General features: G+C 35.0%; 1 protein-coding gene and 1 long non-coding RNA gene across 3 annotated transcripts in view; one reads left to right on the forward strand and one right to left on the reverse strand.

The window, feature by feature from the left end:
• Positions 1 to 26058, forward strand: LOC140689225 (uncharacterized). 2 transcript variants are annotated; one of them, XR_012064106.1, is made up of 4 exons: positions 1 to 238; positions 450 to 562; positions 19911 to 20055; positions 25793 to 26058. It is a non-coding gene; the product is annotated as an uncharacterized lncRNA (long non-coding RNA). The 2 variants fall into 2 exon arrangements; XR_012064105.1 differs by lacking the exon at positions 1 to 238 and having other exon boundaries at positions 258 to 562.
• Positions 14617 to 26418, reverse strand: part of PIP4P2 (phosphatidylinositol-4,5-bisphosphate 4-phosphatase 2) — a 52056-nt gene continuing 40254 nt past the window's right edge. The window contains exons 6-7 of the mRNA XM_006209698.3: positions 16842 to 16932; positions 14617 to 16169 (exon numbers count right to left, since the gene is read on the reverse strand). Coding sequence (XP_006209760.1) covers positions 16026 to 16169; positions 16842 to 16932 — 235 coding nt within the window. The 3' untranslated portion in view covers positions 14617 to 16025. The remainder of the gene's footprint in view (positions 16170 to 16841; positions 16933 to 26418) is intronic.

A 26418-nucleotide genomic window follows, 5' to 3' on the forward strand; every position in this document is an offset into this window, starting at 1 on the left:
GCTCGCGCGCTGACGACTGGGCGCCCCCCGCGTCAGAGCGGCCGCCCTCCCGGCCTGAGGAAGCTAATCGGCGCTGGGCTTCGGGCTGTCAGGGAGTCAGGGGCTTGGAGAAACGGTTAACGTCAGTCAGGAATCCCTGCTCTCCCTCAGACGGCCGTCCTGTAGGGAGCAAAGTTGGTTGAAGAGCCTCCAACCGAATCTGAATCCTTCGTTTTTAATCATCACCTTTATTCTGTTGGTCAGTCTTGCCAGCTGTTTTGGGCAGGGGGGCCGTGGGGGCAGAGCACGGGGGGGGCAGGACGGCGGTCATCGGGGGCTCGGCCCGGTGGCCCGCTGGGGCGGGCTGGCTGCGGGCTGGGAGCGTCGTGCAAGGAATGCCTCCTAAACCGACCCTCGGGCCGGAATGTCGGAGCCACTTCCGCAGCCGCTCGACGCCTGCTTTGTCGCAGTTGGCTGGGGGAGGAAGGCAGGAGGAGAGAGGAGGCGCAAAGGGGCACGAAGACGAACTTGTCGAGTATGGAGTAGCTGCAGTTGGGGAAACGGCAATGGGGAAATGAAACAGGTGAGGCGGACGTGAATCCAGTTTTGCATCTTTCATAACTTTTTGGAGATTTGAAGGGTCATTCTGACAGCACCATGGAGGGTGGTTTAGGGGGGAGCGCAAGGCAGCAACACTGGACAGGCCACAAAAAAGCATCCTTGAAGGTGTCTGCAGTCACTCCAGTAAGACATGATGACGTCTGAGAGAAGTAACGAAGAAGGGCAGATCTGAGATGCTGGTGAAGTGAACCCAACGGTTTCGTGACAGCTGGGGTAGAAGGAGTGAGTAGGAGAATCTAGGGTGACTCTTTGGGTTTCTGAATTGAGTGAACAAGTGGGTAGGTGGTGAGACATAAGGGATACAAGGGATACAAGAGGCAGAACAGTTTGGGGGGCTGCCATGAGTGCAGACTGGGACTTGTACATATGAGATAACAGGATTATTCAAGTTGAGGTATCCAAACAGCTAGCTATTTTATACAAACACACAGATACATACAGATTATAAATAGGAACATTAGGGAAAGGATGCTGATAAAACTTAATGCATTCAAGTAAGAAGTGTTTAGAAAGAAGAGTCAAAAGGCGAGTAGCCTGCAAAAGAAGGCTTTGTAAAGGCAAGGAAAGCTTGACTGGAATGGGACAACTGAAGACGGAATGCCTCTCTGAAAAGGGATCATCCAAGCTAGGTCTGAACACTGATGTAGAAGAGAAAAAGGGTGTTTAGGGAAAGGGAACTCTAGGTATTAATTTCCTGGGGTAAGAAAAAAACAAAAGGTTAGTCTATTTAAGAAACTGATGTAAGACCAACATGGCTGGGCTACGTAGAAAGCAAGAGAATGTTGAAGATGAGTTTGGAGAAATAGGAAAAGCTGAAATCCTACAGTGTTTTGAAGGCTCCAGTAAGGAGGTTGGATTTTATTTTAAGAGCAGTGGGAAGCATTGAAAGGTTTAAGTGGGATAGTAATACGGTAGGATTTACCATTTTAAAAGGTGTAAAGTTTCACAATCACTTCGATGAACAATCAAGTTACTGCTAGTTATTTAAGTGTAGAAATGGCTTCCAGGAGTATTCCTACCTTCCACTGAGACAGCTCACCTGGCATCAGAGACTAAAAAACGCAGGTCAGAGGAGGTGTCATGATAAGGACCTGTCCTGTGTCATCAGGCATCAGAAGTCTCTGGACAATGGAGTCAGTAAATCCTTCCAACCCCTAGATGTAAAAAAATTGTAGTTGTAGGATTCAGTCCTCATTAATCTAGTCAAAATACAAGTTTTCTTCTTGAGGAATATATCCAGTAGTGTAACATACAATTACACACACACATCATATAATTATTTTGTACTTATTACTAAATGAAATAAATAGAAATTATTATAAAAAAATGAGTTGGAAAAAAATTTTTTTCAAACCAAAATCAATAATCAACTTCGAGTTAAAGACAAATTTTAAATAGAGGTAATAAGTAGGCTCCTAGTTTTTTTTTGACAACCAATTGATGGAGAAGAGTAAGTTATATTAACACATTGAAACTTTGAAAATTCTCTTGTTGATTTGGCAAGAAATATTGATATCTGCAAGGACAATCTAGAACTCATAATACACCTCTACAAAAAGAGCTTGACAACAGGTTAATGAACAATTTTAAAAGTATTTGATATTAATTATGCTGCCCAAGAAAACTTGAAATGCCCTGAAATCAGAGAGCATTTCAATTATTAGGCTAAAGAAGGATGGAGGGTCTTTTATCTCCTTTATAAGGACGTGGAGAGATGTTGAAGGACTTTAGGTAGGGTGTAAGATATGTGCATTTGGAAAATAATCACATAAGTGACAATGTGGCAAATAGATTGATGAGAGGGACAGGCAGCAGGCAAAGCAGAAACAGAAGCAGAGGGACCAGTTCATAGATTTTTACAGGCAATGTTGATTTGAGCCACAAGTAAGATAGGAAGGAACCAGGAAGAAACAGAAGTGCACATATTTGAAAGAATAGGGAGCACTGATGTAGAGCGTGTGAGAGTGAGAAATGAAAATGGTGATGCCTGTTACTGACTAGAGCAGCCAGAAGGAGCTCAGAAACAATGAAAAGATACTGTGAGTTCCCTGAGGGGAATGAGGAAATGCGATTAATCTACCGTGTAGGTGGAGGGAAGGAAAAAAGGTAAGAATAGGTAAAATAAGAAGAAAAAAAAAACACTAAGAGGGAGGGAGTCTGCTGAGGAAACTGTGGTAAGGGGCTTCAGGACTAAAACTTTCAATAGTATCGGTGGGAAATTTGCAGAGAGCTGAAGACAAGTAAGCAGTTTTGAGGAGCAATTGAAGGTAAAGATTAAAAATATGTAGTGACATTAATCTTTATGGTTACAGGATTCACTGGTAAATACAGAAGATGATAGATTGGAATCATTAAGACATTGCAAGTGTTGAAGGTGGTATTTAGGAACGGCAGTACAAAAAGTGGAGGAAGCATAGTTCAGAGAGTGAATAGCTGAGTATAAGAGTTCGGAGATGCAGTGGTTCTAAGAATGAGCACTCAGAGTGCAGCTACAGATGTGAATAGCAGATGTATAATGGAGATAAAGGTCATTGAAATAAAAAACTGAGTCCAGGCCAGAGTATTAGGCCATTCACATTGACATTTAAATTATATGAGAAGAATGAAAACCAGGTGCTGAAGTCTGCATTATGGGAGAGTAAAAAGGGACGTGTGGTTGGGAGGTGGCAGGCAGGAGCTTTTAAGAAAGGAGTCATATGGTAGGTGTATAGGATGAAACCAGAAAAAAGGGCATTACATAATCTAAGGAAGTCTTACAAATCTCCTAAGCTTATTCTTGCTGAAAGCTTAATAACTAATAAAAAGTTTAATGCAGTTTGTCCAAAATTATTTAAATATCCAATATCTTAAGCCAATGGTGTATTGGATGTAGAATATCAAGCACTGTGACAAGGTTTTTCAGAAAATTTTATTTGAACACTGGGAACTTAAAGTAGTTCTGTATCCAAACATTACACATATGCATAAGACTTAAAAATTCAGTGAGCTCAATGTGTGTGTTCATTTCCTATTTAGCAAGTTACTTCAAATGAGTTTTAGTTACACTGACAGAACTGAAGATTACCTCTGTGGTAGATCAAAGACTCTCACCTGTTAAATTACAAACTATACTCATAGATCTTTACCCTTATCTGAAAACTTATTCCGTGGGGGCAGTCCCAAAATAATATAGGCTTTTTATTTTTCTGTTTTTCACGTAGTATTGCACCTAAGGTCAAATACATGTGCATTTATCAAACATAAAGAACCTTAGTATTTATTTAAATTTGTAACTGAGCATGTAAATTGAATTTTAAAATTTAAAGCCTTTACAAATCTTTTTTTTTAGGATTTTGTGCTATTCAACAATCATTTTAATAAATATTACTATTATAAGAAAAAGAAGTTATGTTACTTATAACTCATTGTATGTCAATTTCCTTATATTTAATATGTAATAGCCCTTAGTTTTCCTATGATTCTGTCAATTATAAAAAATAGATAAATGTAATAATATTTTTTTAAGATAAAATGCTATAAAATTAATAGTTTGATATAATATCAAAATCAAAAAATATTTTTTAAACTTTGTGAAATGAATACTTAGGGCAAATATTTTATTTTTTTTCCAGAGATGAGTTACACATAGTGAACAGCAGGGGGCACAAAAAGTCAGAAGTTATTTTCCACAAAGCAATCACGTTGAAGTGGAAAGCAGATAAATTTTGGAGGCAGACAGTTTGACGCCAACTGGCTCCATCATATATAAACTGAGAGACTTTTACCTAATTATTTAACCTGACTTCTTAGAATCATGGTAACTATGACATAGAGATTAAATATTAATATATGTAAGGCAGCTCAATAAATATTAGGGTTTTTTCTTCAGTGCTTACTACATAAACATGTGCATATGCACCAAAACCACACTTAATAAATACAAGTTTAGACTTTGTAGTAATTTTTGCAAACCATGAACATGGAAATAGCTGTAGCGTTTCATAATTGCATAGAGGCATAAGTATAGCTAGGTCATAAATAAACAGAAGCTAAACAAAAGAAATAGTGTTATTATTCAGATACAATCAAAGCTTTTTTTATATGAGAAAATGTGAATGCTAGAGAAAGTGTATGTAAATATGTGTTGTATATATTTTCAGCAAGGTTTAATATAGAAAAACCAGCATCAGAATCATCTGGGAGTGCTTGTTTTGAATGCAGATGCTTGTCCTACTCAAAATCTTTTAAAGATCTATGGGAGGGGCACCTCAGTTTCCTCTGGTAAAGCAGAAACAAGAATCCTTGCTTCTTAAGGTTCCTGTGATATTAAACAGTACACGGTGTGAGGCTAGCACCATACCTGCCACACATGATTATTAGGGTTCTTTTCTTCTAAAATAACATATGTATACTTACAAATGACTTGCTCAAGAATGCCTGATCATGGTTCCATTTTTCTGACTAGGGGCTATGTTATATTCTTTCTAATGTGTTCCAGCACTTTCTGTGTTCTACTTCTGTAGTAGTCCCTCGAAGTCATGTTCCACTTTAAGTAAAACTGAGTACACTCCACTGCCACCTCATTCTAAGATGCTATGTGTAATTTTATGTATGTGGTAGGTTAGTTACATTTCTGGACCTTGGAGAAGTGGCCCTCTGTAGGAGGCGTGGTATGCATCCCAGCAGTTTACTCCCCTCTCATCATCCAAGCTGCACGCTCTAGGGGTTCACCTTAAGAGGGCTACATGGGTCCTTCTGTTATGACGGGCTAACTATATGGGTGGTCTGGGAAGCCCCTAGTCTGACTGGTTGCCAGGCCTTGCCTTGTGAAGATGCTATTGGCTGTTAGTGGGGCCTGGTCATGAGGTGGCTAGCTGCAAAATCCTAGGTGGTTCTGGGGCTAGTGCTGGCTCCCTGGTGGGCATAGTCAGGGTCCCAAAGACTCTGGGGTTGTTGCCCACCCAGTGGCAGGTGAAGCCAGATCCTGGAGTCAGTGCCATCTACTATCAGACAGAGCTGGTTCCTTGGAGTCTAGCTACAGTGCCCAGGGATCCCAGAGCTCATTTCAGACTGTTGGCGAGGAAGGGGTCAGTTCCTGACACAGCTGGGTATGGAGACTGGGGTGTGATGAAGGTTGCATTGGCCTGCTTGAGGGCCAGGCTAGGGTCTGTGTATGTGCACCCTCACTAGGCAGTTTCTACCATGAGAATAGAAAACCAGTTTCTGTGTGTGTTACTTGTGCTCTTACAGGGTTTTATTATAGATACAGGAACAAAAAAAGAAAACAGAATCCAGACATAATGCTGAAGATAGTCATCAAATCACAAGAGAAGAGAGAAAAAGATGAAAGGGGAAAAAAAGACCTACAAAAAGAAATCCAGAACAATTAATAAAATGACAATAAGAAAATATATGTCGACAATTATCCTAATGTAAATGGACTAAATGCTCCAACCAAAAGACACAGACTGGTTGAGTGGATAGAAAAACGACCCATATATATGCTGCCTACAAGAGATTTACTTTGTATCTAGAGACACAGATTGAAAGTGAGGGGATGGAAAAATGGATTCTATGCGAAAAGAAATCAAAAGAAAGCTGTAGTAATATTTACATCAGACAAAGTCGATTTTAAAATGAAGACTATTCTAAGAGACAAAGACTACATAATGATCAATGGATCAATCCAAGAAAAAGATATTAAAATTTTAAATATTTATACACCCAACATAGGAGCACCTCAATATATAAGGCAAATATTAACAGACATAAAAGGAGAAATTGACAATAACATGATAATAGTGGAGGACCTTAACACCCCACTCATATCAATGGACAGGTCATCCAGAAAGGAAATCGGCAAAGAAACAATTTTTAAATACAATGTTAAACCAAATTGGACTTAATTGATATTTATAGAGCATTTCATCTGAAAGCAGCAGAATACACATTCTTTTCAAGTTTACATGCAAACTTCTCCAGGATGAATTCATACATTAGGCCACAAAACAAGGCTTGGTAATTTTAAGAAAGTTGAAATTATATCAAGCATCATTTCCGAACACAATGCAATTAGATGAGAAATCAATTACAAGAAAAAAACTGCAAAAGCCACAAACATGTAGAGGCCAAACAATATGCTACCAAACAATTAATGGATCACTGAAGAAATCAAAGAGGATATAAAATAATACCTAGAGACAAATGAAAAAGGAAACACATGATCCAAATCCTATGGGATGCAGCAAAAGCCACTCTAAGAGGAAAGTTTATAGCAATACAAGGTTACTTCAGGAAACAAGAACAACCTCACATAAACAGCCTAACCATACACCTAGAGCAACTAAAGAGAGAAGAACAAAAACAACAAAAACCTCAAAGTTAGTAGAAGAAAAGAAATCATAAAGATCAGAGCAGAAATAAAACAGACTAAAGAAAAGAAAAGATCAATAAAATTAAAAGCAGGTTCTTTCAAAAGATAAACCAAATTGAAAAAACTTTAGCCATACTCATCAAGAAAAGAAGGGAAAGGGTGCAAATGAATATGATCAGAAATGAAAAGGGAGAAATTACAACCAAAAACACATTAATACAATGGATCATAAGAGACTACTATGAGCAACTATACACCAATAAAATGGACAAACTAGAAGACATGAACAAATTGTTAGAAAGGTACAATCTCCAAGACTGAACCAGGAAGAAATAGAAAATGTGAACAGACCAATTTCCAGTACTGAAATTGAATCAGTAATTTTAAAACCTCCAACAAAAGTCCAGGGCCAAATGGCTTCATAGGGAAATTCTACTAAACATTTAGAGAAGAGTTAACACCTATCCTTCTGAACCTATTCCAAAACATTGCAGAGGAAGGAACACTTCCAAAGTCACTTTATAAGGCCAACATAAGCCAAAAACAAAGATATCACAAAAAAGAAAATTACAAGGCCAATATCACTGATGAACATAGATACAAAAATCCTCAGCAAAATATCAGCAACCTGAGTTCAACAATACACTAAAACGATCATACACCATGATCAAGTGAGATTTACCCGAGGATGTAATGATGTTCTATACTGGCAAATCAACCAATGTGACACAGCACATTAACTAATTGAAGAATAGAAACCATATGATTATCTCAGTAGATGGCAGAAAAATGTTTTGATACAATTCAACATCCACTTATGATAAAAACTCTCCAGAAAGTGGGCATAGAGGGAACATACCTCAACATAATAAAGGCCACATATGACAAACCCATAGCTAACAACATACTCAGTGGTGAAAAACTAAAAGCATTTCCTCTAAGACCGGGAACAAGACAAGGATACCCAATTTTGCCACTACTATTTAATATAGTATTGGAAGTCCTGGCCACAGCAATCAAAGAAGAAAAACAAATAAAAGGAATCCAAATTGGAGAAGAAGAAGTAAAACTGTCACTGTTTGCAAATGACATAATACTATGCATAGAAAATCCTAAAGGTGCCACCAGAAAACTACCAGTTCATCAATGAATTTGGTAATGTTGCAGTATATAAATATAATATCTGTTGAATTTCTATGCACTGACAACAAAATATCAGAAAGAAATTAAGGAAACAATCCCATTTACCACTGCATTCAAAAAGACTAAAATACACACAGAAATAAACCTACTTAAGGAGGCAAAAGACCTGTATTCTGAAAACTATAAGACACTGATGAAAGAAACTGAAGACAACACAGATGGAAAGATATACCATGTTCTTGGATTAGAAGAATTAATATTGTTAAAATGACCATACTACCCAAGGCAGTCTACAGATTCAGTGCAATCCCTATCAAATTACCAATGGCAATTTTCACAAAACTGGAACAAAAAATTTTTAAATTTGTATGGAAACATGAAAGACCCTGAATAGCCAAAACAATCTTGAGAAAGAAGAATGGAGCTGGAGGAATCAGGTTCCCTGACGTCAGACTATACCACAAAGCTACAGTAACCAAATCAGTATGGTACTGGCACAAAAACTGACAGGTAGATCAATGGAACAGGATAAAAAGCCCAGAAATGAACATTCGTACTTAATGGTCAATCAGTGTATGACAAAGGAGGCAATAATATACAATAGAGTAAACACAGTCTCTTTGATAACAGATGCTGGGAAAACTGGACAGTTACTTGTAAAATAATGAAATTAGCACATTCTCTATCACAAGAGACAAAAATAAATTCAAAATGGATTAAAGACCCAAATGGAAGACTGGATACTATAAAACTCCTAGAGAATAACATAGGTAGAACACTCTGACATAAACTGCAGCAATATTTTTTTGGATCTATCTTTTAGAATGGAAAGAAAACAAAAACAAATGAAACCTACTTAAGCTTAAAAACTTTTACACAGCAGAGGAAACCATAAACAAAGTGAAAAAATAACCTCCAGAATGGGAGAAGATATTTGTAAGTAATACAACTGACAAAACATTAATTTCCAAAATATACAAACTGCTCATACAGCTCAATATCAAAAAAGTAAGCAACTCAGTCAAAAAATGGGCAGAATACCTAAATAGGTAAAAGGAGAAATAAAGATAGCCAACAGGCACATAAAAAAATGCTCAATATTGTTAATTATTAGAGAACTGCAAAACTACAATGAGGTACCACTTCACACTGGTCAGAATGGCCATCATCAAAAAGTCTACAAATAATAAATGCTGGAAAGGATATGGAGAAAAGGGAAATCCCCTACACTGTTGGTGGGAATGTAAATTGGTGCAGCCACTATGTAGAATAATATGGAGGTTCCTGAAAATATTAAAAGTAAAATTACCATATGATCCAGCAATCCCACTCCTAGGCATATATCTGGAGAAAACTCTAACTTGAAAAGACATGTGCACTCCAATGTTCATAACAACACTATTTACAATAGCCAGGACATCAATGCAACCTAAATGTCCATGGGTAGATGAAAGAATAAAAATGTGAGATATCACACATACACAATGAAATATTACTTAGCCATAAAAAAGAACAAAATACTGTCACTTTCAGCAACACGGATGGATCTAGAGATTATCATACATAAGTATGTCAGACAGAGAAAACAAATATCATATGATATCACTTACATATGGAACCTAAAAACTGATACAAATGAATTTATTTACAAAACAAAAAGACTCACAGACATAGAAAACAAACTAATGGTTACCAAAGGGAAAGTGAAGGAGGAATAAATTGGGAATTCAGGATTAACAGATATATATTACTATATATAAAATAAACAACACGAATCTATAGCATAAGGAACTATGAATAGAATTGAATAATATCTTGTAACAACCTATAATGGAAAAGAATCTGAAAAAGAATACAAGATATGAATCACTTTGCTATACACCAGAAACACTGTTTATACTTCAATAAAAATATAAAAGTTAAAATAAGACTGAATATAAAGTTAAAAATTTGAATGTAGTTAATTTAAAATTTGTAAATTTATATAAGACTAAGCTTAAATATATAATTTGTTAACTTTAAAACTTAACAGTTTTATGAGTGAAAATCATTGGTTTAGATTTTAATAAATTTATTTTATACTCTTCACAAATCTAAATGACAATGTAACAAATACTGATATAATCGTCAGCTAGCATTCTTATCTGTTTATCAAAAAAAAACTTTTTTCTATTATTAGTTAATCTAGTACAGAAATAAAATAAAAAATCATTATCTTCCATAATCCATAGATTTCTATTCTTGACTTTTAGGGCTTAATTTTCCTTAAGTTTTTTTCAATACGTAACATGTATAATCTTTTTTTTTTTCAAAACAGTGGACTATACATATAAATTTGTGATCTGAGTTTTGTCCCACAATGTTTGTAAATAATTTCAATTAAATAGATGAAAATTTACATCGTATTTTTAATGACTGCCTGTATTTTACAGTGGAAGTGTACTGGAAGTTATTTCACCTATTCCACACTATTAAGTTCTTATTTTCTTCTATTATAAACAAAAATGTGATAATCATTATTGTATGTATTTGTTATCTTGTCTGTAACACCTTTAGGATAAATTCTTAGACAAAAAATTTCTAGGCCAAAGAATGTTTGTGTATACTTTCCTATGTCTTCAAAATTGCAGGACTATTACTGCTCTTTTCATTTTTGTTGGTAGGTGAAAATAGTATCTCTCTGTTTTAACTCACAATATTTGTTTATTAGCAATTTTAAGTTCATGTTTATTAATTACTGTATTTCTGCTTTTGTGAATTGCTTTTTCATGCCTTCAGTCCCTTCCCATTTTAAAAACATTAATTCTTTGTACTATTTTGAAAAGAGTTTTAATGGTCTGTCTTTTGGCTTTACTATTATTTTTCCTTTAATCATATAATCTATGAATCCTTTCCTATTAACTTCTTATTTTCCATTGAAGTAAAGTTTACTTACAATCTTATATTTCATGTGTACAACATAGTTATTTGATATTTTATTCATCACAAAATGACCATGATAAATCTAGTTGCATCTGTTGCTGTATTGTTATTAAAATTATTTACTATATTCCCTATATTTATTAAATATTATTTACTACTTTCTGTGTGTTATACATTACATCCCCGTGACCTTTATTTTCTAACTAGAAGTTTGTATCTCTTAATCTCCCTCATCTGCTTCACCCATCCCCATCCCACAATCCTACCCTCTGGCAACCACCTGTTTGTTCTTTGTATCTATGAATCTCTGTTTTGTTGTGTTTGTTTTGTTTTTTAAATTTCACATATAGTTGAGATCACATGGTCATTGTCTTTCTCTGACTTATTTCACTTAGCATAATACTTTCTAGGTCTATCTGTGTTGTCGCAAATGGCAAGATTGCATTCTTTTTATGGCTGAGTGATAGTCCACTGACTATTTATACATCTTCTTTATCCATTTATCTGTTTGTGGACACTTAGGTTGCATCCATGTCTTGGCTATTGTAACTAATACTATAATGAACATAGGGTGCACATATCTTTTCAAATTAGTGTTTTTCTTTTCTTAGCAAAAACACCTAGAAGTGAAATTGCAGCAACCTATGGTTGTTCTATTTTTAGTTTTTTTGAGGAAAACTCCATACTGTATTTCATAGAATCTACCCAATTTGCATTCACACCAACAGTGCTCAGAGGTTCCCTTTGCTCCACATCCTAACCAACACTTGCTATTTGTTATCTTTTTGATAATAACCATTCTGACGTGTGTGAGGTGATACCTTGTAGTTTTTGTTTGCATTTACCCGATATTAGTGATGTTGAGCATCTTTCATGTGTCTGTTGACCAGAATCTGTATGTCTTCCTTAGAAAATGTCTATTAAAGTCCTCAGCCCATTTTTTAATTGCATTGTTGTTTCTTTTTTTTTTCTTTTGATGTTGAGTAGTACGAGTTCTTTGTATATTTTAGATATTAACCCCTTATTAGATATTTTTTAATTTAAAAATTTTTATTGAAATATAGTCAGTTTACAATGTTGTATCAATTTCTGGTGTACAGCATAATGTTTTGTCATGCATATATTCCTTTTCATATTCTTTTTCATTATAGTTTACTACAAGATGTTGAACATAGTTCCCTGTGCTATACAATATAACTTTTTAATCTATTTTATATATAGTAGTTAGTATCTGCAAATCTCAAACTCCCAGTTTATCCCTTCCCACCCCCGTCCCCTCACCCCCAGTAACAACAAGTTTGTTTTCTATGTCTGTGAGTCTGTTTCTGTTTTGTAAATAGGTTCGTGTCCTTTTTTTTTTTTAGATTCCACATATAAGTGATACCATATGGTATTTTTCTGGCTTACTTCACTAAGAATGAACATTTCCAGGTCCATCCATGTTGCAGCAATTGGCATTATTTTATTATTTTTATGGCTGAGTAGTATTCCATTGTTTGTGTATGCATGTGTGTGTGTGTGTATATATATATATATATATATATATAAACTTCTTTATCCAGTCTTGCTAGATACATTGTTTGCAAATATCTTCTCCAATTCAGTAGGTTGCCTTTTGTTGGTAGTTTCCTTGGCTATGCAAGTCTTTTATTTTGATGTCATCTCATTTGTTTATTTTTGCTTTTGTTTCCCTTGCCTCAGGAGACATACCCCCAAAATATTGCTAAGACTGATGTCAAAGGGCATATTGCCTATGTTTTCTTCTAGGAGTTTTATGGTTTCACATCTTACATTTAAGTCTTTAATCCATTTTGAGCTTATTTTTGTATATGATGTGAGAAAGTAGTCCAGTTTGGTTCTTTTTCAACTTGCTGTTCAGTTTTCCCAAAATCATTTATTGAAGAGGCTGTCTTTTCCCCATTGTATATTTCTGCCTCCTTCATTGTAGATTAACTGACCATATATGTGTGGATTTATATCTGGCTCTTGATTCTGTTCCATTGGTAGCATGTGTCTGATTTAGTGCCATCACCATACTTTTTGGATTACTGCAGCTCTGTAGTATAGTTTGAAATCAGGGTGCATGATATCTCCAGTTTTGCTCTTCTTTCTCAAGATTGTTTTGGCTGGGGGGAGGGTATACCTGAAGTGGTGGATGCATGCCTAGCATGCATGCAATCTTGGGTTTAATCCCAGTACTTCCTCTAAGAATAAATAAATAAGTAGACCTAATTACCTCCGCTCACCAGTAAAAAATTTTTTTTTGTTTTGGATATTTACAGTCTTTTGTGTTTCCATACAAATTTTAGAATTATTTATTCTAGTTCTGTGAAAAATGCCATTGGTGTTTTGATAGGGATTATACTGAATCTGTAGTTTGCCTTGGGGAATATATGGTCATTTAAACAATATTAATTCCTCCAATACATGAGCATGGCAGATCTTTAAATTTTTGTGTCATCTTTGATTTTTTTCATTAATGTCATGGTTTTCTCAGTAGAGGTCTTTCATCGCCAGTAAAAGGTTGGTTACATTTATTCTTAGGTATTTTATTCTTTTTGATGCAACTGTAAATAGACTATTTTCTTAATTTCTCTTTCTGATAGTTTGTTGTTAGTGTATAGAAATGCAACAGATTTCTGTATATTAATTTTCCATCCTGCAACTTACTGAATTCATTTATTAGTTCTAATATTTTTTGGTGGTGTCTTTAGAATTTTCTATATATAGTATCATGTCTTTGGCATATGGTGACAGTTTTACTTCTTCCTTTCCAATTTGGATTCCTTTTATTTCTTTTTCTTGTCTGATTGCTGTTGATAAGACTTCCAATATTGTACAAGTGGCAAGAGTGGGCATCCTTGTCTTTTTCCTGATTTTTGAGGAAATGTTTTCAGCTTTTTACTGTTGAGTATGATGTTGCTGTAAGTTTGACATATGTTTTCTATTATGTTGAGGTATATTCCCTCTACACCCACTTTGTTGAGAGTTTTTATCATAAATGGATGTTGAATTTCTTTCCTATTAATTTCTGCTTTAGGGTTCTACTCACAAAATTTTCCTTAGCACAAGATTATTAAATATTTACCTATACTTTCTGGAACAAATATAAAATCCAGACACAAGTGCATATAAGAATTTAACATACCAATTCATTCAATCATTTATTCATTCAACAAGTATCTATTGAACACATATACACTAGGCATTGTTCTAAATGCTGGAAATAAAGCAGCAAATAAGACCAAAGCTATCATGGAGTTATATTCCAAAAGGAATATGATCATGCACATATAATTTAATGTAAGATTTCAAATTAATGGGGAGAGAATGTATTATCAATATACAATGCTGCCACCACTAGTCAACCATTAGGAAAAGAAATAAATCAGAATCTTATTTGATACCTAATATCAAGTATATTATGAATGGATTAAATTCTTTATTTTTAAAATAAAACCATTAAATACTTAAAAAAATAAGTGAATATTATAGAAAGCAACATCATGTACATTCTTGAACATGAAAACTTTAGAGTAAGATCTCAAGAAAATTTTGGAAAGACCTCTTATTTTTAAAAATGGAATAAAACAAAGTAATTTTTGAACAATAATCTTTATTAGTGTATTTTCAAAGATACATATAATCCTGAGCTACTGTATTTATACATTTATCATTTACTCTTTGAAGTTTATGTGTATTTCGCTTCAAATTCTGATGAGTACATTTTATACTAATCAGGAACACAAATAATTTAAAATATTATTCTTATCTCTGGAATAGCCAATTAATTTACTCAGATCACCTCATTATCTAATTCTACTACTTTAAAAGCTTTAGACTATTACCTCTCAGTTAAGCAATTTCTTTTTCAAAACTGCGAAGATGGGCAGTGCAAGAGCTGACTCCTTAAATCCTAGCGAATTTTTAGAAAACTATGTTGCTATTCATCTTTCATCTATTTTCTTGAATAAATTTGGTAATTATTTGACCAGCTATATTTGAGAAGAATGGTAAAAGTAACTGCATCTAATCTCAATATTTTAGCTAGTATAAAATGTCAAAGGCTGCCTTCACATATAAGTAGTCCATAATTTTCCTAAAAAGAAAAATGTACCATGAAACAGAAGACAATCCAATGTAGATACATCTTTGTAAATGGTTAAATATTATGAAACATGTTATGTGAAATACTTTCTTCAGGCTTCATAAAGGAATACATACAGCTGATTAACATTAAATTTCATAAATCTAGGCCAGAACTTTTATAATCAGTAAATAAAAAACAGACCAAAATGAAAGACAAAAGTCCTGTGATCTTTGAGAAAAAACATTTATCCAACATATCTCCAACTGTGAACAAATAAATATTTTTATTCTTGTATTTTAAGTTACTACCAAAATATTATATCTTTCTACAAACGACATAAAACAAGCATACAGTATCTAGAAATGGTCTTTATCTGACAAGAATGTCAAGTCTTTGAAGGTATACGCAATTTTTTTTTTCCTGAATAAGGTCACTATGATCTTAGGTTAAAGTTACAGTAAGTAGTTCAAGCAAAATGCATATTGCTTAGATTTTAAAGCAAGCAATTGTGATAATGTTTAATTAAAATGTACGTATAAATGTGAAGCTATTATAGAAACATTTATAAACACTTCTTGGGAATACTCACAGATCAGCAAGTAATGGAATAACCGATTTAAAACTAATGAAAGATAATAATGATGTTATATGTAATGTGTGGGAACAAATCCAAAAATATCTTTAAGAGATGTAAAAGGACATGAGGACCAAGCTTTATTGTTTGAAGCTTGAAAATCTAGCAGCAAAACAAACTATTTGCATATAATGTAAGTGCATTTGTTCACAAAAGACTCCCAAAGTCTTGAAACTTCATACATAAACCAGAATGATTTAAAGGGAAATGATTTAAAGATGTCCAGAGTAGCTTATGAAGAACTGCTAGATACTCTCACCTGCATCACCAAATCATAAACAAGCTTATGCAAAACTGTGTTCTGGATAACTCACTCTTATGGCGCCCCAATAACAAGCTCGGATAAGGCAGATCAGACCTAAGAGATAAGCGATTGCCCAAGAAACGTAGGTTGCATGAAATCGCCTTGCAAAGTCTTGGGTTCCAACCTAAAATAAAAAGCAATATAAAAACAAAAGGTTAGAAACTTTAAGAAATATCAACTTACAGAACTTGTGTAGGCTTACACATGATTTTTATGAAATACATTCCTAAAACCACAAAATCCCTATAAAATATGTTGGTGTATTTGTTGACTACAACTGACAGAGTAGAATTCAATGAAATGATGCTGCTAGTTACAGTCACTATAAATTGTATGAAGTAAACAAAAAATTCCATTAAAATGTGTTATTTATAAAAGGAATTTAAAATCTGTATAACCCCTATGCCATTCCCATATTGATAATAAATCTGTTTGACTTGAATAAAAAGGATGGTTTTCCAGACCTCCAATGGCTGAATATTGCTTTGGCTTTGGCCATAGCAAAATTGGTTCCTGCACTAAATAAAAACAAATGTGCTTTTGTTAAATAGATGGTAAAGTTCCCACTGTCAAGGACCTTCAGAGGGGTCCCAAGACATGACTTCACCTGGATGGGCAAATTCCATTGAAAAACAGGCCCCAACTGCTTTGGATTCAGACTGCTCACAGCTTCTGGGCCTGGTATGCCAGGGAGGCAGGCTCTTCAGGGATCACTGAAGGTTGATCCAGACCTCACCATTTACTGCTGATAAAGCTGAGAGGAAAGAATTCTAACGGTGAGTAGGGGAACACTCACAGTCAATCCAACTCCGATGAAAATACACATCATTCCAATGGTAATATATGCACAGCAGCGTCTTCGTGGAAGTGCACTACCCACTGAGGAACTGAAAATTCATGAGAGGAAGAAAGAACACTAAGTATTTACGCGAACGTTCTCCATTTCATCTTTGTGAGCACTCTTGTATGGCTTTAGTACTTCCATTTGTTTCTTCGACTTGAGAGACAAGAACATACATAAGAATGTCATTTCTAATGAGTGACCAAAATCATAATTGGTGAATTTGTGATATATTATTGTTGCTTTAAACAAAATTCAAGTCTTAAGTCATTGACAATATCCACAAAAACCCCACTGTGGTCTATAATGATCTTCCAGATAAAAATTTATTTCCAAACAGATCTATTCCAGAGTGGAAAATCAGTGCTATTTTACAAATAGCATTTGATTTTCTTTACATTTATAAGGGTTGCTAAATGTTTAGTGTAGGAAATTTGGAAAATAAGAAGAAAGAATAAAAAGGAAAAGAAAAATTACTTATAATCCCACTGAACATTTTGGCCTATTTTTCTCCAGCCATTTTTGTAACTTACCAATTTGGCAGAAGCATTTTCTTACATCATTAAGAATTCTGATGGATAAATATAAATTAACAAATTACCACTACTGGACACGTAGTGTTTTCCTTCTTATAAATAATGCCGGCTAAGCGTCATCTAAAAGCATTGTGCTTGTTTTCCATTGTTTTCTTAAGATAAATTTTAGAATTAGGATTCCAAAATTAAAGGGATTAAAGTTTTACAACTCTTTTAATACACCCTGTAAGAATCCTATGAGAAATTCATAAAATATAATTCTCAACTGAAATTCCAAATCCAATAGTTTTTGGTTCTCTTGGCTTCTAATTTTTTTAAATTTTCAGAATGATAAAAGTACAGCAAAGATCAAAAAGCCAAATTAGCACTTTCTTCTCTTACTAAACTAACATATATTAACACATATCATATATCACACATTGTGTTAGTGAATGATATAATGAAATATCTGATTTGTCTGTGTATGGCCAATACCAACATTATGCCTAGCACATGGTGAATTACTCATGGAATGTCTACTGAATAAAAGAAATACAGAAATATATCACTTACTAGGCATAATTTAGACATCTGCTATTCCAAAAAGGTTAATTTGGCATAACAGAAAAATAACTTCCTTTAAGTCCCAAATCTTTTTTTAAAAAAATGTTGAATACTGTTCCAAATATGTACCATAAAAATTCCTGAATACGTGAAGTGAAACATGAACAGCTGGATGAGCTCGGGGTCATCATTAATTAAACAGCCTGCTATCTGGAGTTCTTAACAGCATCTGTGATTCGTTGCCTTTATGTTGTATTTAGCCTTAGACTACTTTTAGTTTTAATAACTATGCATGCATTTGGTGGTTTTTCTTGTCTTGTATCTCACAACTGGCCACCACTTCTCATTTCCCCATATATCTGCTGCTGGGTGTCTAATCTACCAAGGATTAAAGCCAACTAAATTTGTTAGAATAAACTCAGTAAGTCAAAACGTTCTGAGTGAATACTGGAACAGCTTTTCTGTGAGCCAGAGGAACACACTTCAGTTCATTAATTTCAGTGCATGAATTCTGCTTAGGAAACCCATGCTCATTTTTCATCACTCAACTTAAAACAGTCACTACCTCTGGGAAGTCTTCCCAGGAATGAAATAACCTACTGCTACTCTACAACCCAACCACCATCCTATCACAGGGATAAGCAATGACCAAAACCACATATCTCATGGATAATAAAGTCTCTTATACATTTAATACATATGTGGTATCTGCATGCAATATTGTATTGTTTTATATGTGTTTAAACTTTACATACATATACGTTAAACTGACTTGCTTTTTTATTTTGCTCAATACTCTACATGAGACGTCCATATTCATATGTAGATATCTGAAATGTAGTTCATTCATTTTCACAACTATCTTCCATTATATGCAAATAACACAGTTTACTCATTCTCCCTTTTGATGAACAGTCATGGTTTTAAAAAAAAATTTTTTTTTTGCTATTACAACAAGGCTACTTCAAACACACTTTTATGTTTCCTTACGTACATATGCAGGAATTTCTTAAACATATACCTAGGAAAAGAATTGCTCGGTTGTACTGTAGACATACCTTTAATAAATGCCACGTTTATATCCCCTGATACTATGAGAGCTCCCAGTGCTCCACTCACATCTTCATCAACACTTCAACACAGTATTGTTCTCATGTTTGACAGTTTCATGGGTGTGAGTTGTATTTCATTGTGGTTTATTATGTATATCCCTAATTTGTAGTGAAGTTGGACATCTTTCCAAATGCAGGTTGACTACTGTTTTTTTCTATTGCTTGTTCATACCTAGGGTCTCTTTGTCTTGGGCTGTCTTTAGCTTACTGATTCATAGATGAGATTTATATAATCTGCATACTATTCCAGGCAACTATATATACTGCACATATCTTCTTATAGCTTGTGTTTTTATAAGTTCATTTTTAATAATCATGATGAGTCATGATTATGAGTGTTTACTAAAGTATCAGTGTAATGTGAAATACTTCTAACGTAGTTAAAACTATCAATCTTTTTCCTTTACAGTTTGCACTTTTTTATGCCTTGTCTAAGAAATTTTTTCCTATTTGTCATAAAAACATTTTGCATCTTTTCTTCTGAAAGTATTACAATTTTGCTTTTTGTATTTATGTTGATCTACAAGAGTACTGTCTTTATAAGTATAAATTTTTATTTTATGTATTTCAAAGTTATATTATTCTGTGCACACAAGTTCAGAATTCATGTTTCTGATGAAGTGACCATAATAATAATAATAATGTCATTTTACCCTAAAGCATATGAGATAATTACGATACATGCTAAAATGCTGTAATAGAGAAAGCCATAATACAGGAGCTTAAAAGCTTATTTCACTTGCATATAAGAATTCAAAGGTAAACATACAACAGAGGGCTGGCAGACAGCTCTGTTCCATTGACTCAACACAGTAACAAGTCTCCTGCTGCAGTTGCCTTTTCCAGCCAGTTGGAAGAAGGGAGAGAAAAGTAAGACAAGCAGCTGTGTCTTTAAGGAGAGCATCAGGAAGACATCACTTCTGTGAATATTTCACTGGCCTGAACGGAAACACATGGCCACAGCTATCTGTGAGAGAGGTGAGGAAGTGTCCTCTCTAGGTGGGTGGCTATTAAGACTGATAGTTCTTCTACTGCAAGGAAGAAGAGATCAGCGCCTGCTATTTTAACTAGCATTACTATTGCTATTTCATTGGTGCTTAGTGTTTGCCTAGAGTATCTTTCCTTTTGGTTAGTGTTTCATGGCTTCACCCTTTATTTAATATGTTCTCATATTTCATGTGCTTCTTCAAATTACATATAGATGTACTTAAATCTGGTCTGATCATTTCTTGCAAGTTTTATTGACAAGTATAGTCTAATTATATGTATTTTGACAACTAATATATATTATTTTGGCTTTCTATTGTTTCTCTATTTTCTTTGCTTTTCCACTCCCTTTTCTGGACTTCTTTTGGATTGACTATGCTTCATTTATTTCATTTTCTACCTACTATTTAGAAAATTCTACAATTTGTTTCTATTCATTTAGCAGTTGCAGTTAAATGTTTAATATGCATACCTTTTAAAAACTAAAATCATTTAGAAAATCTGTCTTCCAAATAAATGCAAGGATCTTAGAAAGCTTTAATTCCAAACATTCCACTCCCAACTTACATGTTCTTGTTCTCTAATATTTCAGTTCAGTTCTATTTTTGTTTCTCCAAATTTGTTAGCTTAATACTATTACTGTTATTGTTTTTGCTAATTTATACCATCAGTGTTTCTGATGAATGCTTAGAATTTCTACGCTTACCCTTTCTTTATTCTTGCATTGCAGAAATTTCTTCTAGGATATTTTCCTTAAGTTCATTTTTAACAATTTCTTTAGTGAGAATATCAGGATGGTAACCACTCTTTTGGTTGGTACTATTGGTTGGTTGGTTCTGCATTTGCAAATATTTTTATTTTACTTTCATTAGATTGTGATGGTTTAGAAAGGTCGATAACACTGGTTTGACAGTTAATTTCTCTTAGTACTTTGAAGTATTTTTAAACTTTTTGGCTTCCATTGTTGCTGTCGAGATTTTTGCTGATAGAACTGTTATCTTTTTCATACTAAAAATCTGCCTTTTCTGTCTCTGCCTTTAATGTGTTCTATTTATCATAGGTTGTCTGCAACTTCACTATAACACATTTTATTCTGCTTAGATTTCATTGTTCTTTTTGAATCTGTGAGTTTCTATCTTTCATTGATCTTCAAATCCTTAGGGATTATCTCCTCAATGTGCCTCTCTATGTCATCCTCTTGTTCCTTCTGTATCAGGTACATATCAGGTGTTCTCATGTACATTTCTCTTCATATTATTTTCATCTTTGTCCCTCTGATGGATTCTAGGTAATTTACTTACCTCTGTCTTCCACAACTTCAACTGTCACCTTAATCTGATCTGCTGTTTAGCTTGGTCCACTGTATTTTTACTTCTGTAATTTTTAATTTCTAGAAGTTTTACTGTTTCTTTTAAAACCTGCCTGTTAGGGTTAATTTTTTTAAATTTCTAGACAACTGTAGACTCATAAGCAGTTATAAGAAATAATACAAAGAGATTTCATTTGTCCTCTACCCAATTTTCCCCAATGGTAACATATTGAAAACTATAGTGCAATATTATAACCAGGGTGTGGCCAATCTCACAATCCACTGATAGTCACACTTCCTACTTCACTTATACTCATTATGTGTATTTAATTCTATACAATTTATCCCATGTGGAGATTCACATATCCACCACCAAAGTTAAGATACAGAAGAGTTCCATCACCAGAAGGATCCTTTTATAACCACATTCACCTCCCTCCTACCGACCTGCCCCCTGTACCTCCCAGGCCATCATTAACCTACTCTCCATTCCTAAAATTTTGTTATTTCAAAACTGTTACATAAATGGAATCATACCGTACGTCACCTTGTGTGACTGGTTTTCACTTTGCATAAATTCCCAAAGATTCATCCAAATGGTTGCACCGATGAACAATAGTTCATTTCTTTGATTGTTGAATAGTATGTTAAGGTCTGGATAAATCAGTTTGTTTAACCATTCTGCCATGGAAGGACGTCCAGGTTGTTTCCAGTTTGGGGCTATTAATACAGGGGTGTGTATGCGTGTGTGTGTGTGTGTGAATAATTATAGTATCTGAAGTCCTTAGAAGTCTAATTATGCTGTTTCTACCAGTGTCAGTTCTACTTATGGTATCTTGTTTCCTCATGTAGTTGGTATTTTTGTTGAAAACTTATTTTGACAGATCTTAATATAAGGAATCGTGGTGGGCATGGGTTAGGGATGGCTTCATCCACAGACAGTTTTCATTTGCTCTTCCCATGCTCCCTAGAATGATACCAACCCTAAACCACTTTAAAACAATTTTGGGGACTGGGTTTTCCCAGACCATATAAATGATGTAAAATATAAACCTCAAAATCACTATTCTTATAAAATCTGCATTTGTATTCTTCCTTTTCCAACAGGCTTTTTGCCTTAACTTAGTCTTTTCATCGAGAATAGTCTTTTAAGGACTTTATTAGGGGTGGGGGGGATGGTATTCCAAATCCCCACCTTCTGCAAGGCCAAGGTTATCTCTCTTATTCTTCATTTGAACACTGAAACCCAAGGTTCTGGGTCCCTAGTGTTGGTAAATACCCTTAGGGGCCCTGGTTGTCATTTGCTCTCCATTTCTGGTCCCTGGGGATTTTCTTAACTTTCATACGAGCTGAACTAGGCATTTAAAAGGATATTTGTAAATCGTTAACTGATCTTTCATATTATTGGATGTGAACACCAAAAGCCTCTAATATACCAAAATGTGGACACTGAACCTCCAAGAGAAAAAGATCATGCAGGGTTTCCCAAACATCTAACTATTCACCCTTCAAATGATTTACCTTCTTCTTCACAACATTCCCCTGTAGAACACTAGCATCGTGAATGGCACCTGGAAAACGAAGATGGTGCCGAGCAGTGTTATTTAAGCAGGTTTCAGACAAGGTAGCCAGGAAAGGCTTTAGTAGGTGGAACTTAAGGACAGGGTAAGATGTGAATAGATGGGAGATTAAGTCATCTTAGCTGATAACAATAGCTTTGTTCAGCTATGAAAAAATAAAAATTTTGTTCAAAAAACAAGCTGAAGAATGACCTCTCTTCCAGGGAACGTTTCTGTAAATGAGTAGAAACAAGGGGCTTTTCAACTAATTTGTGAAGTTCAGTAGGGATTCTCCAAGTAGATAGGAATGAGAAAGAGACCAGCTCATCACTGCAGGCCTAGCAGGAGACTAAGGGACAGAAGCAAGAAACTACACTGCGTATTTAAGGAAGTAGAGGAATCCATTGAGGCTGGTTGTAGTGGTAGAAGAAAACCTAACAAAGATACAACTCAAGAAGTTAAGCAGATACCTAAACCTGGATGGTTGTATAAATCTTAAGTAACAAGTGTGGAATTTGACTTTGGATTTTAGGCAATGGGTAGGCCTATAATAATCTATATGGTGCATTGATGTCAGTAAGTAGAAAATATCCTCCCTCAGGACACCTTACACAGCACTAATAGAAAGACCTAGAATAACAATGGAAATGGCACCTCCTTGGGTTGTGCAGTATACAACCTGCACAACTGTATGCCATGGTCATGAATCTGGGAGCCACTAAAAGATCTGAAACCAGAGAGTTTAAAATCATATTTGCATTTGGGGACCATTACTCTAAAAAAATGGAAGGAGAACTTCAAGGCTGAAGATCAAGGGGTAAACTAGAAAGCCATTGTAGTAGTCCTGGTGAGAGATCCTGAAAGCTTGAACTAGATACAGTAGGAATAGTGAGAATAAGAGAACAGAATTGAACGTCAAGAGACAGAATTGATAGGACTTGTTTTCATTTGTATATAGTAGATAAAGATATTCAGATTTCTGGCTTGGTCATTTGGGCAGATAGCAAAACACCCATTAATACAAGCTACTCATCAGTACACAAGGAAGATTAGTTTGCAGAGAGGTGTGGGGAAGTTGGATATGTCCTGTCTGAGATGCTTATGGGACATGCAGGTTGAAATGACTATAGGCAAGATGGTGAATATTTAAATAGGCAAGATTGCTTATTTAAATCTGAAGCTCTGAAGAGATCTGGGGTGATTTAATGGTATATGGGTTGTGATTTAATGGCATATAAATGACATAAAAACATGAGAAATCACAGATATATTGTGGCTAAGTTCCAATCCTGGAGAATAGCAATATTTAACAACATAAAGAGAACCAAAGCCAACAAAGGAGAAAACAAAGAATGTTCTAAGAAATGGGAGAAAACCAGGAGAATGTGATGTCTGGAAACCAAGAAAAGAACACATTTGAAAGAAAAAAGAAAAAAAAAAAGACAAGATTATCAACATAACCAAATACTACAGAGAAAACAAGCAGAATGAAGACAGACAGATCTATTAGAATTTGCAATTGGGAAGTAAATTTTGTCAGAGTAAATTCAGTGGCCCAATGGGGACTGAGAGCTAATTGCACTTTACTCCAGGGGGAATGCGGTGCCATGATCAAAAAGAAATGGATATGCCTTGAAAGAAAGAGATCTACATCACTCCGAGAAGAAGAAATAAAGTGAACACAGCTAAAGATAGGTTTATAGGTTGGAAGCGTGAAGATGAGGGAGTTCACAGATAGCCTCAAACATCTGAGAGAGACAGGAAGAAGGCAACTCATCTGCTGAGGCAGAGTGGAGGTTACGAGGGATAGGGGTCTAAGAGGAACAGAAGATATCTGGAGATAACTGCTTTGAGGATTGGAGGAGGGAGTTAACCAAGGACACCGAAAAAGGGAATATTAAGCAAGGGTTTAGCTGAAGTGTAAAGAGCTTATCAGTATAGAATTTTTTCAGCTCTCAGTTATCTTGGTAAAGGAAGGGAGAAGGCATGGCCACAATGATGCAAAATTGGTGGTTTGAGAAGCAGATAGATGGATATGAACTTCAGGGACTGGTGATCTAGCCAGTCTGGAAAACCTAGGAGTCACTCTATATCTATGTTCAAATGAGCATCTCATCTCCCTGCCAGACAGAGTTCTTCTGGATCCTGCATTCCTTAGCTTAGTGAATGGTTGGTTCTACAGCCTCTCACCTTTAAGGTCATCCGTGGCCCCAATCTCTCTCTTATGCTTTCACATTCAATCCTATCTATTCCATTTCCTTAATAGGACACCTATACATTGACTCCTCTGTACCACTATACCTTTGCACAGTTGCTCCTTCTACAAAGAACCATCACCCTCTTTTTCATATCCTTCCCACTCATCTTTGACAACTTATTGCACATATCCCTCCTTCCTGGAAGCCCTCTCTCATGTACCCTTTCCCTCCAATCTGGATGAGGGGCTCTTCAGAGCAGAGTGTGCTGGGCATATCTTTTTCAGAACACTTACAACATTATTGTAATTGTCTGTTCTCTTCCCTATACCCACAAGACTAAGGCCCCTGAAAGCAAGGCTTATCTTTATTCTGAGTACCTAGTACCTAGCACAGAACTGCCTTATTAATGAATAATCATAAAAGAAAGCACTAAACAGAAAAATAAAATGGTAACTTCTGAGAATAAGAGTCTGTTTACTGTTTGAAATGGCAGAAAGATAACCACACAGAAGTATCTCAGTGATGAAGGAATGATATTCATGGATAATTATCATGGATTAGATCATCATGTCTACTAGTCTTAGGTCCATTATAACATTTTCATGGAAATATGGTTCACGCTGTCACTGCAGAATGCTAAGATTATATCTCCTGTCCAACAGTGGCCACAAGCAGCCCAGTGGAAAGAGAGACCTCCCCTTCATCTACAGCAGCCTCAGTGATTGCATGAGTAAGAAACAGTGAGATGAAGAAACTGCTTCTTGGTCTGTGGAGCCCTGGGGGAAGGTACCCCTACTTGTTTTGTGAGATATGAAAATAACAGGCTAGTTTCACATCAATGATTTAATAACTTCTATAACTTGAAAATAAATTTAGGGTATTTGTTATTTGAGTTTAAAGAAATAAAAATCTCAGAATCTTACTTCAACAGATGACTCATCATTTTATTATGAAGAAAAACATTCAAAAAAGAAAAGAAATCTGGATATGAGCCATGAGCGTTCATGTGATAACAGTATCTTTGCTCAAAAAAGTAATGAATGCCCTAAGTCTTCCCATTCTCAGCATGTGACTCCGATTCCATAAATACTCCTCTAAGAATGATATTGAAGCTGATTTATTTCACGTGAATTTCTAGGCAAGCTGTTCCTTAAGCAACTGATACAAATTCTTCACATTAATACGCCATCTTGTGATGCCTTAACGAACTGTAGAGTACCTGGACGTTCAAGACTTCTTTATTTTTAGCAAAAAGATATTCAACACTTCTTTCTTATTAGCAAAATAT

Source organism: Vicugna pacos, chromosome 25, assembly GCF_048564905.1.
Source record: "Vicugna pacos chromosome 25, VicPac4, whole genome shotgun sequence".
Taxonomy (NCBI): Eukaryota; Metazoa; Chordata; class Mammalia; order Artiodactyla; family Camelidae; genus Vicugna; species Vicugna pacos.